Genomic DNA, 17,206 nt, shown 5'->3' on the forward strand with positions numbered 1-17,206 from the left:
TTAAAACTAAAATGTACATTTCCTGAAGAAAATGTCAACTTTGACGGTATGCTGGTGGCTGAAAATACTTTTGGAGGCGAGTGGATACGAGCATGTGACTTCACCCAAATACAGTACTTGCGAGGAAGTTCTCCTCACTGTTCTGAGTGTTTTGATATGTCACATGTCAATTTTGAGGAAATTTCTTGGATTTTGCATATTTTGGAAGCTGCAAGAAAACCGAAAGGCCAGTCAGTATACCAAATATTATTGGTATCATCAGGGGCGCCACTGGCAATTTTGGGCCCTGAGACTGGGCCCCCTACCACACCCATTTCACACCATGCATAGAAGCCTCTGGGGTTCCCAAAAGTGCATGGGCCTAACTTTCCCCTCTTAGTGGCACCCCTGGGTATCGTTATTATCTAAAGTCTATAATGGGTGTCTATGGCAAAAAAAAATTTAAAAATGCCATTTTGAGACCCGGTACCGTGAGTACTGGTACTCTGATCGCTTAGAAAAGTAATAGCAACAAGTCAAATCAAGTCATGAAGCTTTTATTGTCATTTTAACCATATATAGCTGATGTAGTACACCGTGAAATGAGACAACATTTCTTCAGGATCAGGGTGCTACATAAAACAAAGACAGAGCTATAAGGACTTAGTAAGTTAGTCTTAGATACATAATGTGCATCTGTGCAACCCAGTGTGCAAACAGTGCAGGACAAGACAAACAAGATAGTGCAGGACAAAAGCCTTTGTAGAACAAAAGTTGAATAGGAAGAATAAAAGTTGTTAAAACAAGAATGCAGGGCTAAATCCAGGATGGGATGTTCAGCAATCAGATACAGATGTGTGAAAAAAAATATTTGGAATCATGGAATCATTCATCTGATAGAACCTGTTTAGTAACTGCGGTGAAACATAAAAAATAGGCACGTAAAAAAAAAAAAAAAAAGACTGGATCTACTGTTGGGTCCTGAGTTACATGGGGTAACGTTTTATCATATAGTACTGCATTTCACTTTTACAGAAAACAGCAACCTGCCACATGGTGGCGTCAAGGGTAGTGTTGCTCCTTCACAGCTTCAGGGTCTGTCTTGTGATCCTGAGCTCAGGTTACTGTCTATGTGGAGCTTTATGTGTTTTTCCAGTATACATGTGGGTTTCCTCTGAGTTCTTTGGTTACTTTTCACTTCCCAAAAACATGCTGGTTTGTGGATTAGATACTCTGAATTTCCTCTTGATGCAAATGCATGTGTGCATAGAGCAATCCACTGTCTATCCTATACCCAGTTTTTCCCGGCCTGGATAAGCTGAGCTACTTAGGTGACATGGAGGTAATTTTTAATAAGGAGTGTCCACATGGCAACAAATAAATACGCAACAAACTATTACACTGTGGCCACAAGATACCAAAGTCATGGCCACAAACTGTGTAACACTGCATGTTGAAGGAGCATCATACTGACTGAATTAGTGTATGATGACTAATGTTAAATCCATGTGAGGTTGCTGTGGTCACAGTGGTCTTATAAATCATTTGTATCTCATTCATTTAAAACACAACAATATGTGACCGCCATGTCACCTCAGTGCTTCCATAACTGCTGCCTTACCTAAAGAAATATATTTTTATATGTATTTTTTTTTTTTATAAAGTAGTGCAAGTTAATTTTACAATAACACTGTTATTATCAAAATTATGTCATGGTGCTATTTATATTTCAAGTTACTGGTGAAAATCTCATCCACTTCCTCTGTAATTTACCTAACATTAGGAGTGTTATTTAACCAATGTTTCTGGGTTAGGACACTGCTATATGAAAGTGTCTAACGCTCTAGTGCACAGTACAAGACAAGGTATAATGTTTAAGGCTATACGTCTTATAGATCAATTGATCTTTAAGATTCGCCATTGATCATTTCCTGTCTGTTGAAGCCAAACAGTTTTTTTTAATCACAAACCATGACCTAATGCTTAAAGTATATATTAAAGTCTATATTGTATGTATATATTAAAGTATATATTGTATGTAACAGCATGTACCGTATGCACTTTGATGATAAAAAAAGATGATAACAATGTGTGTGATATTCAGAATATTGTGGTATCAGAATGTGTCAATGCTAGCTGATGTTAGAGTGTGTTATTGTCTATTTCATTAACAAATACAAATTTAAGACAGAATTAACAAAGCCACCAGCTTCATGTTAACAGAACATAAACATAAAACAAATGGTTAATATAAAGAATAATATAAAGATTAATATCATACAAAAATTCAAGATTAATATTAGATATATTTAAATGTATTTGTATTTATCCCCAATGAGCAAGTCTGAGGTGAATCAGGTGACTGTGGGGAGGAAAACGGTACAACTTCAGTCCACGTATGAAGTGGGTTTCTTCATGGGTAACTGCTGTGGCAGTATATAACTAACATAACACAGGATCCCATTACAATTTAAGACTCAGTCTGTATGAAGATTTGGTGACTAGTTAGCCTACATGATTAGATGTCAGTTAGTTAAAAGGGCATAAACGGTGTAGCATATATTTGATGTTTGACAGTATGTGGTGTCTCAAACACTTATACGGTGTACATACACCTTACGCCCTAACCTAACAGTTGGAATTAAGTTTACGGATTATAAATAAAAGACAGTGTGACTGTAAAGTTTTGTGAATGTAAAGTGTGAATGGTTTAATAAAATGTTGCTGTGTGTTTAATAGGAATTGTGGTCTCCATACACCATCTAAGTGAATCCTAAATCCAAAGAATTATATGGAAATAATAACACTGGTTTATTCATAAAGGCTCAAAGCATAGAGTATGGGAACTAAATACAGTTTAGTTGTATGTAGCTCGACATCTTGGGAATAATTCGTTGCTTTGGGTCACGTCTACACCAACCGCCATTCTGTCCTATGTAAAATGGTAGACTAGTATGTTTAGTATGCCGTTTTGCACGTAGCCTCTTTGTGCTTTTGAAGATGACATAACTGATCTGTCATCTGTTTGGGGTTCCCTTTTTGTTGCTTTATACTCTGTGTATGACAACAAAAACCGATCCTAGATCAGCTGTTAAGACGACATTCAGGGAAAAACCATTATTTCCAAGTTAGGGTAGGGCCGTAGTATAATTTTATTTAATCACTTGACAGAAATGATGATATGTCTCATGTCTGATACGGTATATGATTAATATTTGGTATAACGTTTTAGTATCATTGCGTACCAGACTGGCTTTTTCGAGTTTATTTGTTTTTTTTCTAGTCTTTTTTCATTCCTAACAATAACTAACACCCCCGTAAACAGTAGAGCACGCCCAGCGTCTCGAGGCTATATAAACCGCAATGCAGTTGACCGTTGAGAACGACAGATAACAGTTGCTGAGGTAGTCGTGGGCTGTGCGTAGTAGTTTGTTACAACAATCAAACAAAACAAACTACAAGCCCAATTTCCACACTTTTTTTAACAAAAAAAAACTGATAATTCAACGAGTTATATACTCGAAAATAGAAAAAGGGCGAAAAAGAAAGTGTTAAGCGGATTGTCGAGGGGTGTGAGTCGGTCAAGCTGCCTGTCCGAGAGCCGTCGCGTCGGGACATGAACCAGAGAAAGCCAGTGACAAAGAAAAAAACGGAAAAGATTGTAAAAAGGTAGACGCTTAAAGGTAGAAACATCACCGTTAAACGGCCAAGTTTGCTCTTTGTTTCCTCGTCGAGAAGACGATGTGAAGGAGAAGATTAGAGAGAGAGAGAAGCTAATGCTACAAGAAGAGAGGATGTGTGGGAGGGGCGTGATGTGCCGCGGGGACATCCAGAGCAACGAGCTGGTTGACGAGTCGAAAAGAGCCAAGCACAGCTGGCACAAACGCGGAAGAAGGCGATGGCACAGTGACAGGAAAGAGCACCGTTTAGTTTTCCGCCGCAATCCAACGAGACCACGACGCTCTCCGGTCTCGACGTCGCTGCGACCGGCAAACGTACGCGGCAGGCGCGCGCCAGGGATGCGCGCTCCCCGCAACACCAACCAGTTCCTCATGCACGAGAAGTACCAGCTCATGCACATGCGCTCAGACTCGGTCGGCACTGACAGCTGCTCTGACTGCGAGCTGGACCCTGCAGACATGGACTCGTACCTCGGGGTGCTTGAGAACGCCAGGGGCGCTCTGTTAGACAGTCCAGAGCTCCCGTTCACAACCAGTGAGACGTTTCACTTGTTCACGTTCCCTGAACCGGAGCGTGAAGACAGCATGCAGTACTTTCCGTCCGAGAACGACGTGTTACAGAGCGAAGATTTCATGCAAAGGGACTTTAAACAGTTTTGTGACGCCGTGGCTTGTACATAAACAATCGCCACAGGTAAACTGCCCGGTGTGCATTGGTTATTCGTTTCATCAGAGTATCTGTTAACTATGTTGTAATGGCATGCTATTATATATCTTTTTTTTTTTTACTGTACAATGTTTATTTTGTAACAGAAGTAAAACAGTGAAGTGGGAGTGGCAGAGCAGCCAATCAGATTCGAGATCACTCAATTCCTCCTCACAGCTTCTTAAATCCCTGACAGACTACTGCAGGGTAAAAGAAGCCCTCTTACCCCCGAGTGGTACATTTGTTTTACGGATTAGGAAGCCACTTGAGCTTCAACCTTTATCTTACTGTTTATGTGGCGCTTTGTAAACTGAAATAAAATGACTTTTGTATGTAACTTCTGTGTTTTTTTTATAAATATGCTTGTGTTTCTTTTCTTATTCAAGTATCACACATTTACATTCCTGGTATTTAGCAGACACTTATCCAGAGTAACTTTTATTTCAATTTATACAGCTGAGTGATTGAGGGTTTCGATCATGACCTTCTGATCAGTAGTCCAACATCTTAACCACTGATCTCCCACATCACACAAAACCAAATATGTGCAGATTTACATGTGATCTTTATGCAGCAAATACAGATTTGTATAGACACAATCTTAGTGCTTCAAATAAAATATTAATAGTCAAGAAATTCAGCTATGGGAAGAACATGACTAAAAATATAAAAGCAAAACAAAATCAATGATTCCAGTAAGATCATTTACAGGTGTTAGTTTTAAAAACTAAAAGAATAGATTTCTTAATGGTCAGGAGTGTATTGTAGTACTTATATAAACGTGCTTCCATGGTGAAAGTGTGATTATGTTAATGCAGTTAGCCATTTTATAGTATTTTAAATTCTGTACTCTATTATTCTAGGTGTCTTATGATTGGACCATAATGTGTTTCAGAGTAAAGCTTTGAAGGTACACAGCATGCACATTTCTAGATAAATGTTTAATACTGAATGAACAAAAGGTGTATGTTTGACTATAATACAAGTAATGGTGCAATTAAATAATAATTAAAAATAATATTAATAATATTGGCTAATAAACTAGCAAGATTCAACTGACTATATAAGGCAGTTCAACTGATTATATTTGTGAAATAAGGACTGCAATTTGATTAACAATATAATGCTATGTCCTTATGAAGAACAATGGCTTTGACTGTTTGGGGTGAGGAAAGGAAAGGAAACACTGGAAAAAAAAAACACTTTACAATAACTTATCACTTTATATGAGCCTTCAAACCAATGGCTACATTTCTCATGTGTCGTTAGATGTGTCTCAAACACCCAAGTGCGTATTTAGTCAAAATACTGCAAGATGGTGTATTCTTTGTTGTGTTGTGACATGAAAAAACAATAATTTAGGAGATTAAATATGTCAATTATATGCTAAATATCTAAAAGCAAATAAGTATAATTATTACAGTAATCTGCCCTAATGAGAAAATCAAAGTCTAATAATAATCTTTTCATATAAGTTTTGTTTAGAAAGTGCTTTAACTGCTGAATTTCCAATAGTACAAAAGTCATTCTTCCAAAACAAGTCTTATTGAAACGGAGATTCGTGTACAGTATAGACAATAAATAAAAATACAAATACACAACTAAAACATACAATTAAAGATGCTAGCAAAATGCTGCATAAAGGTTTATAGAAACATTTTTTTTCATATTGAAATGTTCATTCCCATTAAACAACATTCAAAAGATAATCATGTACATTTGCCTTTTATTTTTTCAAATATATTATTTTCTTTAATATACACACACACACACACACACACACACACACACACACACACACACACACACACACACACATATATATATATATATATATATATATATATATATATATATATATATATATATATATATATATATATATATATATATATATATATATATATATATATTGGATTGCCTTTTTCATAAGTAGAAAGAAGTGAGTTGTGATACACAGACACTAAAGGGGATTAAAGGAAACTCTTCATAGTGGAGCTCTTTGTTAATGATTCAATGACATCAGTAGTGCTGTTTTCAAAGCAGTGAGCACGCACTGTGGGCCCAAGTGTTGCCTAGAAGATTGAATTTTAGATTAGAATAGATTCAACTTTATTGTCTTTGCACATGCGTACAAGGCAATGAAATGTATTTAGCATCTAACCAGAAGTGCAAAGTAGTACTGTGGTATAGACATATGTACAGATATACATAATAAATAGATCAACATATAATCTATATATGAATACACAGAGAATATACACCCATCAGGCATTACATAATGACCAACTTCCTAATATTGTGTTGGTCTCCCTTTTGCTGCCAAAACAGCCCTGACCTGTCGAGGCATGGACTCCACTAGACCCCTGAAGGTGTGATGTGGTATCTGGCACCAAAATGTTAGCAGTAGATCCTTTTAGTTCTGCAATTTGCGAGGTTGGGCCTCTATGGTTCGGACTTGTTCGTTCAGCACATCCCACAGATGCTTGATTGGATTGAGATCTAGCGAATTTGAAGGCCAAGTCAACACCTCTAACATCTTCTTGTGTTCCTCAGACCATTTGTGAAGCATTTTTGCTTTGTGGCAGGTCGTGTTATCCTGCTGAAAAAGACCACAGCCATCAGGGAATACCGTTTCCATGAAAGGGTGTTCATGGTCTGCACCAATGATTATTTAGATTGTACGTGTCAAAGTAATCCTGCAAACCTCCGTAGGAAGTCTGATCAATTCTGCCCCTTCCGGAGCAATTCTGATAAATTCTGCCCGATACCAAAGAAATTCTAATCAATCCCGTCTCTTCTAAAGGAATTCTGTTTAATCCTTCATTCTGATGAAGGAATTCTGATCAAACATATCTGTGTCTGAGCAAATGCTAAACAAACCTTCACGCCTAGCCACACCATCACAACCATAATTTTTTTCTGATACATGCAGCTTGATAGAGGTTCTCAACTTAATGGTGAGTCAATTTGACATTCTATGCTATATTTGAGCCGATTTCCAAAATTGTCTCCTACTGTGTGATTTACACACACAGTAAGTCCACAGCATGTTAGAAGAGATCAGGAGAATGTAAATTGCACTGAATAATTGCTTGCTGTAAAGAGTGTGGGTGGAATTTGGCTCATGTACAGCACTTCAGATAACACACTGCAAACAAAAGCAAACCGTCCTTCCCTTACACACTTGCTCTAACATGTCACACAGCTTCATTTTCATAGGTGTGCCGCATCAAATCAGTGCTTTCTAGCTTTATTCACAAGCAATGAATTTAACTTCATTCAGTTCAAGTGTGCTGAACTGAATTTATTTGAATATTTTACAGACATACAGACATTAAATTATCATCGTTTAGGCACAGCAGCAGTGTGTATGCAGTGCAAAAAGTCATTTAAAAAATTGTAGTTTAGTGAACAACGTTTTAAGAGAACAGAGAAGTTTAAGACAAAAGTCAGAAGTCAGCTATATGAGCTGAATAAAGAATATAAATCATAGTTGGACAAATCCCAGCTGAAGCAATAAAGCAAATAAGAAACCATAGTGTCTCAGTGTGATACCCAATTCAGCATGATTTGATTATATTTTCTCCTCATACACATACTTCATAAATGCCATATTCTGAATTTATTCTGAAACACCTTGTTTCTATAGAAACTACACAGCAATTTTTGATACCTCTGCATTCATTTCAAATATTCTCAGACAAAAAAGTCACATTCACAAATACCAGCACTTTATCATACAATATTAACGAATGTACGAATGCAACTTCACTTAAAATTTACGCAGTTGAACATTTAGACAAAATCATATGGCAGCGCGATGCATAACATCATGGAGATGCGAGTTAAGTTTAATGTTGACATTAAACATCAAAATAAGGAAAAATGTGATATCAGTGAAAAAACATCCAGTAAGCAGCAATTCTCCATGCAGAAATTCCAGACTGAATAGACAGGAAGGCTTTATGAAGGGCCACATGTCATAGTCCTAATAGACCTGATTACAAAATGTAAGGTTTCCGAACTCAACCATTGTCATTCATGTCTTCCTGCTTCAATTAGGCAATAAAAAATTTAATATGAGAAGCAAAAAAAAAAAAAAAATTCTCTTTTCATTGATCAACATGTTTTCATAAATCAGCCACAGAAATAGCTACACTCCTGTAATGAACCTTTAGAAAGGGATGTGTATTTTTTTGATGGATAAAGATGCAAAAATGTCTTTCATGGCTGGATTTTTTGCAAAAGATTTTTGAGTTTGAAGTTTCAAATATACAATCAACTGTAACCTAAATAAAATATATAGAAGGCATGTTAGAAGTAAACATTTTCTTTCATCTAACCTTAAATGTAAGTGCCTGAAGTTTTCTAAAGGCTACTAGAAATTTAACTGAACCAAGTTTTATAGTCAGTCAGATGAGAAAAAAATCGGGCAGTTGTGGCAACAAACATTTAATATGGGTTTGGTGTTAACAAACAAACAAACAAATAAATAAATAAATAGATAGATAGATAGATAGATAGATAGATAGATAGATAGATAGATAGATAGATAGATAGATAGATAGATAGATAGATAGATAGATAGATAGATAAATAGATTGTTATATAGAAACAAACTTCAGTATTTTTTATTGGACAGAAAACAACTTAAGGTTTGCATGAAAGCAAAAACATCCTGCTTGTGCTGTTTTCTATCTAGTCCTGCGGGATCCCAGTTCCGATGCGCTCCTTTAGTGTAATGGCAAGCTTGCTAAAAAAAAGGGCATAGTGTGCATCCTAGTTGTATCTGAACTTCTATCTATTTAGACATTATCCCTTCATTCAGAATTCTAAATTATTATTTTGTTTCAGTGTTAGTGTATATTTGATATTTGATAAGGGCATCTGCTAAATGCTGTACATGTACATTTAGGATCTGAAAGACACATACATTTGATGAGGTTTTCTGATGAGACCAGAGCCTCCCAGTACCACATGGAGAATGCAGGCCTTCTCCCTTCCCCCTCAGCTGCTGCTCTCAGGATTATTCAATGTGATAATATAAAGAGAACAATCAATCCCAACTTCTCTCTCTCTCTCTCTCTCTCTCTCTCTCTCTCTCTCTCTCTCTCTCTCTCTCTCTCTCTCTCACTTTAGGACACACCTCCTCCGTTTTGCCACATTGTGCTGATGTGCTAAATGTCATAAATCCATGCAAAATTCCGCACTCTTACTGCTATCTACGTTCCGTATGAGGAACTGTGTAGAAGCAAGTAATCTATTTTTCTCATACCATCCTATTAAACCTCTACAGCAAGTCCAGACATTCTCCACAATAACTGTCATTACAAAACACAGTCATTTTAACTACATTATACAAACGTTAATCTAGGCTTAGCTAGCTTATTTACATACTGTATTTACTGCTGACTGGCTTTATTGCTGTATCGAGTTATGTTTTATTGCTCTTATTATTAGGTGTAATTAAATATTATTTGTGTTAGACACAATCAGGTACATTATTGTTGGTGGGTTTTATTTCACATGTTAATCATATAGGCTTTCACCAGTGCGTGAGACATATGGCACAGCATTTATTCAACCTTTAAAACAAAACTGGTAATTTCTGATTGTCAGAATATCCCCAAAAAGAGACACAAAGGACACTTTTACACACTTTGTGGCTAATTAAATGGGAACACATATACCCCTGCTAAAACATGCAATTATCCAGCTGTTATGCACTTGAATGTTCCACATGATTGACTAATTGTGTTATAGGTCTTCTTATTACAGTGTTCATACCTTTAAGAAAGACTGGATACACAAATTAATTTTGAGACATTCTGATAAAAGCTTGACTTGGTGGAAATTTGTCTGAAATGTATTTTTTTTGACAACTTTGAATGACAATGTTATGTATTATGTTTTTTATGTATATTTTTCCCCTGATTTAAATAAAAAATGAGCTGGTCTTCCTTCAGATAAATTGTTCCCCAAATAAGTGGTTTCCGTTTAGAAACGAAGGTAAGCAATGCTAGACTGCAAAGTTTCACCATAGCTATAGAAAAAAAGCTTAAATCTGTTTAGTTATTAGGACATTTAATTTAATACATAATTCCAAGAGTGTTATTTCATCAGTTTTCTGTTTATGTCTTCATTATTATTCTAGATTAAGCAAACCTTACTCCAGTGTGGCACCCAGGTAGTGCATATATTTATAAAATACACTGAGATATACTATACTACAACATACTACATTGTATTTAGTAGTATATCACAATATACCTTTATTACATAACGTATGCTTGGCCTTTTTCAGTGGTGTTCTGGTAGTCCTTGATTGAGCTACCACACATGTTGTAAACATGGAAGTTAAATGTTTTATTCATTACTAAGCATTACTTGTGTGTCACGTTGATGCTTTGTGATGGACTAAAAATCATCTCCAGTGTTGCTATGAGAGGTTCCAGACTCACTGCAACCTTAAAGCAGATAAATGATTGAATTCATGAATTAATGAACGATATTGACGTCACAGTTGGATAGTCACAGTTTGTCCATCTGTTCAGCTGTCTGCTTAGACATTTTATTCTCTGTTATTGTAGACCAAAATGATTCATTTATGCCTCTGCCTCAGACAAAAAGTGATTTAATTGAATCAGACTCACTCTGGATGATCATACACACTAAAACAAGCCATTCCAGTTTGAAGACAAAACATTCACAGTGTATAAACAGCACTTCAGAATTTTCACCATAATTGTGACTAACTGGTTTTAACATGCTCACACTATCATACAGAGTGACCTCGTTCAGCTAAAAAAACAACAACAACATGAACACAAATGTGCAACAATGTGCAACACACAATCAACTGCGTGATTTGCATTATTTGTAACTGTATGATGCCATGTACAAGGGACTCCAGAGAGCTAAAAATAATGAGTAGTTTCATTAAATATTGCCTCTGCAAGCATTAGACTCAGGAATCATTGTGATCAATACTGCAATGGTATTTTTGGAACTTGTGAAAGAATGAATCTGCTCAGGCAAACAATGTCTTCTGAGGCAAGTATGTGATGATTTAGACATACAATCTGCACAATACTAAACTTGTATCTCTATATAAGCTTTTCTTTCTTATTACCATTATTAGCGATTTAAACATTTAAGAAGCAAGTGTCAGACATAAAACATGTCTTGACATGTCTTGACATGTCTTGAGAGGAAAACAGTGGTAATTAATTTTTGGACTCATTGAATAAAATGCTTCTTAAATAAGGAGTATTTAATAAGAAATATTTTGAAATAGAAATGACATACACCATATACACTACAGTATGTTTGTACAAATGTTTGTTTACACCTGAACAAATTAACCATATGTGCTTATTGAATATCCAATTCCAAATTGAAGGGGTGTGTATATTGCATACATAAGTTGTTTTGCTTGCAGGAAATTATTAATTAAATATTCTTTACTTAAAGATTTACGTCTCAAAAATAAAAAATCTCATTAGGACAAAATTTTTACACTATATGGCTAAAAGAATGTGGAAACCTGATATTATGTTCTTCTTGAACATCCCATTCCAAAGCCATGGGAAGGTCATATGAAATTTAAAGATCCACTCTGTAAATTTATTTACATTTATCCATAAGAGCATTAGTGAGATCAGACACTGATGTTCTGTGCAGTCAGCGTTCCAGTTCATATCAAAAGTATTCAGTGGGGTTGATGTCAAAGATCAGTGCAGGACATTGGAGTTCTTCCACTCCAACCTTGTAATCCCATGTCTTCAGGGGCATTGTGATGTTGGGATAGCTTTGAGCTTCTTACAGTAGTTCCAGTAAAGTATCCTATATAATTGTGTGCTTCTTTTTACCAGACTTTTGGGCTCATTTTGTCCACATATTTTTGGCTTTTGAGTGTACATGAAGTTGCACATTATTCTATTATTCTTTCCTGAATTTCTGTTGATCTGTTCTTGTGGATAGCTTACTGTGCAGCCTTCATAAAGCAGCTCTGTGATTCATTTATTTTACCTCTTATATAATGTACATTACAGTCGGGGACTAAGGGAGAATGAACTGGGCCTTCAGGGGTAAGATGAAATCCACCCCTTCACCACTCCACCACAACTGAGCTACAGAAACAAAGAGCTATATACCACAAACAACCCGTTATCAGGCAAACTCTACTCACAATCTACTAAATACTTCAAATGACCAAACAATTCACTATAACCTTCACTATTGTTTCTACAAAAACTTTTTTTTTCTTAATAGTCTTGTGAATGTGGATGCTTTTAGATTTTGCCACTGTTGTAGGAGTGCAGCATTTGAAACTGTTGACCATAATACAGTATGTTAATGGACAAGCTTGAAAACACTGTCTGTTTATGTAGACAAGTCTTTGCCTATGCTCATGTATGCTTGCAAAATCACTTCCTTTACCAAACGGGTGAACCTGGGTTTAACCACAGAGCTCATTTATAGTGTCCCCAAGGCAAACAAACAGCTGGTCAGTGATTTGCCAACTGGCAACTTCAATCTAAAACTTGAGAGCCATCAGTTACACAAGGCCAGTCTCATCTGCAGGAGCAGATAGAATGATAGAATTTTTAATATAATTACTCTGTCTTCCATCAAGAAGGATCACAGAGCATACAATACTCCTCATGTGTTTCAACAGTAGACAAAGGAGTCATGTGACTTTTTCTGCAATTGTGCTTCAACATCAAAGTCAGCACATTTGTTTGACTGCTCACTTGCACTGCTGAACATGCACAGACCCCGGTGTTGCAAAGGCTAAAAGGCAGCTGGCAAACTACTGAATCACCCTGGGTGCCAGAGCAACCCAATGCTAGTTTACTAATGTGAAAACAAAAAAATCACACAGCAACTGAAATGTGTAAATACATCTTTCAGATCTCTAGTCTGTTTTAGTTACTAAAGCATAATAGGTATAAGGTGAGGGATAGATATGTTTAGTTTGTGCATGACTCAATCTTTTTGAGCAAGTTTGCATTAAATTGTATTTGCTGAGGTTTTCCATTTTCTCAGTACTTAGTCATTATTGGGCTGTGCATTTACTTACATGAATCACTGAATAGACTCCATTTGATTGATAACAGACAAGGGTTCAATAGGTAGCCTGCTGCCTCAAAATGTCAAGTTAATATTTTGGACAGAAGGCAGCAAATACGCTATAAGGTATGTGAACACCTGACCATCACACCCATATGTGAGTCATGCCTATAATGTTTTCTTAAAGATGGGAGCACACAACTGTCTCAAATGTCTTTGCTTGCAAGCAAACTTATTCCAGATGCACATGTGCATTATGGCCATATTGAATATTGTATATAGTGTAGATATGTAGTGCTTGTTTTATAGGTACATAATTCATTCTTAAGAGATGGTGGATTAGTTCATGAACAAATATATTCTTTTTTTCACTTTTATATGTAAATTTAAAAGAAATAAGTATATTATTTTCATTAAATCAAGTAAAACAAGTACCTCAGGTTACGCCCACTGAGTGTAGCACACACAATCCTTCACTGACTGTTAAAGCTTTCAGCCTAAAGAAAGACAGACTAGACCTTCAGAGTCTGTACAGAGTCATACAAATGTTTGTTGATTTTGGGAAATGTCATGTTTGGTTATGGGGCAAGTGTTTTAATAGGAAACATAGTTTGGAGCAAAAGTTTAGAAGGGAAGAGGTTTGAGCTATTGCTTAAAAACAAAGGCTACGACCCAAACCGCACACTACCATTCAAACATAGAATATAAATATAGTGTTCTCTGTGGAAGTATTTGGCTTATCCTTATGAGGACCTGTCAAAAATATAAATACAGTTAGTTATTGTTTTGCTAAACCTTTTGGCTTTTTAGATTTATAAATGAAATAAAAAAGGTTTACTTATGGAAACTTATAATGTCCTCACAAGGTCAAAACTGTCAGATATTCCTATCCTTTTGGGGACATTCGGTCCTCACCAAGATATATAAGTCTGGCCACACACACACACACACACACACACACACACACACACACACACACACACACACACACACACACACACACGAAATGTCAACAAAACTAAAGCCAACCAATCAAAAAGAAAAACGCCTTCTACAGCCCTACAAACGACATCTCTCGTATTAGCATCGCCCTATCATGCTGACACTCGTGTTATCTGATCCTTTAGCTTGAATATAAACTTGGGTACATGGGTCATCGTTAATGCTGAATTCAGAAGTGGATGAGGAGGGCTCATGGAAAAGGGTGGGGTAATAAAAATAAAAAATAAAAAAATGAAGCTCTTTTAATGGTGGAAAAGTACAGGCATGCTAGTGGAGTCGTTGTTCTAAGAGCAGCACAGGCACATGGTTGCAGACCTGTTGTGCAACACTTTTTTTTCTCTCAGACTTAACTATAGCAGCAGATGTCAACACAGTTGCGTGGATGGACAGATAGTTTACAGCTGAGATAACGCCTCAGTGTGTCTTGGTGCATATGGGATAAGCAATACTTATGCATATTTAAATATCTGCCTAACTGCTCCCTTTCAGTCCTATTTATAAAGTCTGTATACACATTAAAGGTATTCATGCTATTTGGGACTCCTTGCAGCCATGTGTGTTTGTGTGTCAGTGGGGGATGGGTTGTTATTCTGGTGAGATTCATGCCTTCCTCTCAAAGTCATGTGACTCTCTCCCTCTCTCTCTCTCTCTCTTTATCTCTCTCCAGCTCCATCTTTGGGATCCAATATGCACTGACTATATTCTCTCTTTGAAAGGAATATAATAAAGCACTGGTGAATTATTTTGCATCTGCGTAGGTGCACAGATGGGTGTATAGTTGCAAACACATTCAAATGATTCCTCAAGTCAACGATTGGGCAGGAAGCAGAAAGTGAAGAAGAAAAGCACAGAGGAAGGAAGATGCTTGGCTTCCAAAAACGATGGCGATAATTGAAGAAAATTTAAATCATTAATTCACACATTAATTCATGCACTATGTTCATCAAATGACTAAATGTCTTTAAGTATGTATTATATGCTAATTAGAATGGTTAGAATGGGTAATATTAAAATAGCTTGCATTTCTCAGAGAGAAAGTCACAAGTGGGATTTCGGTATCCAAGTCTCACTTTGCATTGCCTTTGTTTTAGTGATGCAATAAGTTTATGAAGTAGTCACACCTGTGAAAACACCAGTAATATGATATTGTTCAGTGCAAGCCACTGATCTAGATGGGTAGTTTAGCATGCTCCAAAGTTCCATTGTTTCCAGCTACCACATATACCAGCTATTTCAGTAATCATTTTCATGTGTAATACTCACTTTTGAATAATCTGGGGGTGTTATTTAACCTTTGTAACTCTTAAAATATTATTATTATTATTATACATAATATGTTTATTTATTTATCCATATTTTTCTCATAAATTAATCCAAGAAAGCTTGTATGTAACCATTAAAAGTGCATTATCCCATCTCAAGCAACTCTTAAATCCTGGACTACAGAAAGTGTTTTAGTTCTCCAGAAAGCTGTTCAGTGGGGTTGAAGTCAGGCCTTGGTGCAGGACACTCAAGTTCTTGACAAAGCATGCTTTCATTGATCTTGCTTTGTGCACAGGGGCATTATCTTGTCGGAACAGGTTTGAGCTGCTTCGTTCCAGTGAAGGGATTCTGTAATGCTACGGCACACAAAGCCCATTCTTTATGAGGTGTAATTATGAATGAAATTATTAAAATAAATAAATAAATAAAGTAATGTGCTATCTAGAGTTGATGAATGGGTAAAAACTTGAAGAAACAAAGGGAAAAGGGTCTCCACAAAACCACAAAATTCAGCATGTCTCCGTTTTTCATTTGACTCTTATTTTGCTTGGAACTGGTAACTGGGGAACACATTACCTCTGTTTTACTAACACAAAATGGCATAAAGTTATGTGAAGTGTTGTGTAACTGAGAGCTGCTGTTCCTCCTCTGCAGCATGATAGGAAACCTCCTGTTTATGGTCGGCAGAAAGGGGGAGGGTTAGAAAAGAGCATGTAGCCTGAGAAACGTGCACATTCACACATAGTGTGAGCTCAGCACTGAACATAAACAATGCTAGAACACCATGAATGACAACTTTAGCATGAAGAGCCACACACTTCACGGACAGCCAAAAAAAAAAAAAAAAAAAAAGCAGAATTGATAGAACTTTGCTAACAAACAATGATCAGCTTTGAGAGTAGCAAAATGTTTTTCTAAATTATCAGGGTTAAAGTTAGTTACATTAAATGTAGCTTTAGTGCAAAACCAAAGACAAAAACAGTATGTAAAACGTGTCTTGGACAATCGAATAGTTTAATATATGATAAGTGTGTGTGTACAGTGGAAGTGTAAATAAGAGCAGACCTTATCTATAAGTACATATTTTTAAAACTGACCAACGAAAAATTCATTTAAAACTTTTACACAAATATTTTCAGGTTAATTGAATGAAAGCGTGAACAGTTACTTACTCTTTTATTCGTTTCAAATGAGTTGTTTTGACTAAAATGGGTCAAACCATACAAACAAAATAGTGAAAGGAAATGGCCTTTATGTGCTGATAAGGCTGAGTGGCAAACTGATAGCAAACAATACATTTACACTTGGCTTTTGCAGGCGGTTGCAACGTAGCACCAGCAGCTATCTATTACTCTCACACACACACAGTTGTTTGACACAGTGTGTGTGTACAGCATTTCTAAACATACATGCACGTACACAGCATGAACAGCTTGTACTCCAGAGACACGACTCAGACCTGAACGTCTACTACTTTGATTTGTGTTCTGCCTTTACT

The 17,206-nt window shown here is 36.4% G+C and overlaps 1 protein-coding gene across 1 annotated transcript; it reads left to right on the forward strand.

The window, feature by feature from the left end:
* The first annotated feature begins 3,345 nt into the window (after nucleotides 1–3,345).
* wu:fb55g09 (coiled-coil domain-containing glutamate-rich protein 1) lies at nucleotides 3,346–4,702 on the forward strand. The gene has a single exon (XM_027140823.2). It carries the CDS (start codon nucleotides 3,756–3,758, stop codon nucleotides 4,338–4,340), a length of 585 nt encoding a protein of 194 aa, XP_026996624.1. The 5' UTR covers nucleotides 3,346–3,755; the 3' UTR covers nucleotides 4,341–4,702.
* Nucleotides 4,703–17,206: the final 12,504 nt, after the last annotated feature.

This window comes from Tachysurus fulvidraco, chromosome 2, assembly GCF_022655615.1.
Source record: "Tachysurus fulvidraco isolate hzauxx_2018 chromosome 2, HZAU_PFXX_2.0, whole genome shotgun sequence".
Lineage (NCBI taxonomy): Eukaryota > Metazoa > Chordata > Actinopteri > Siluriformes > Bagridae > Tachysurus > Tachysurus fulvidraco.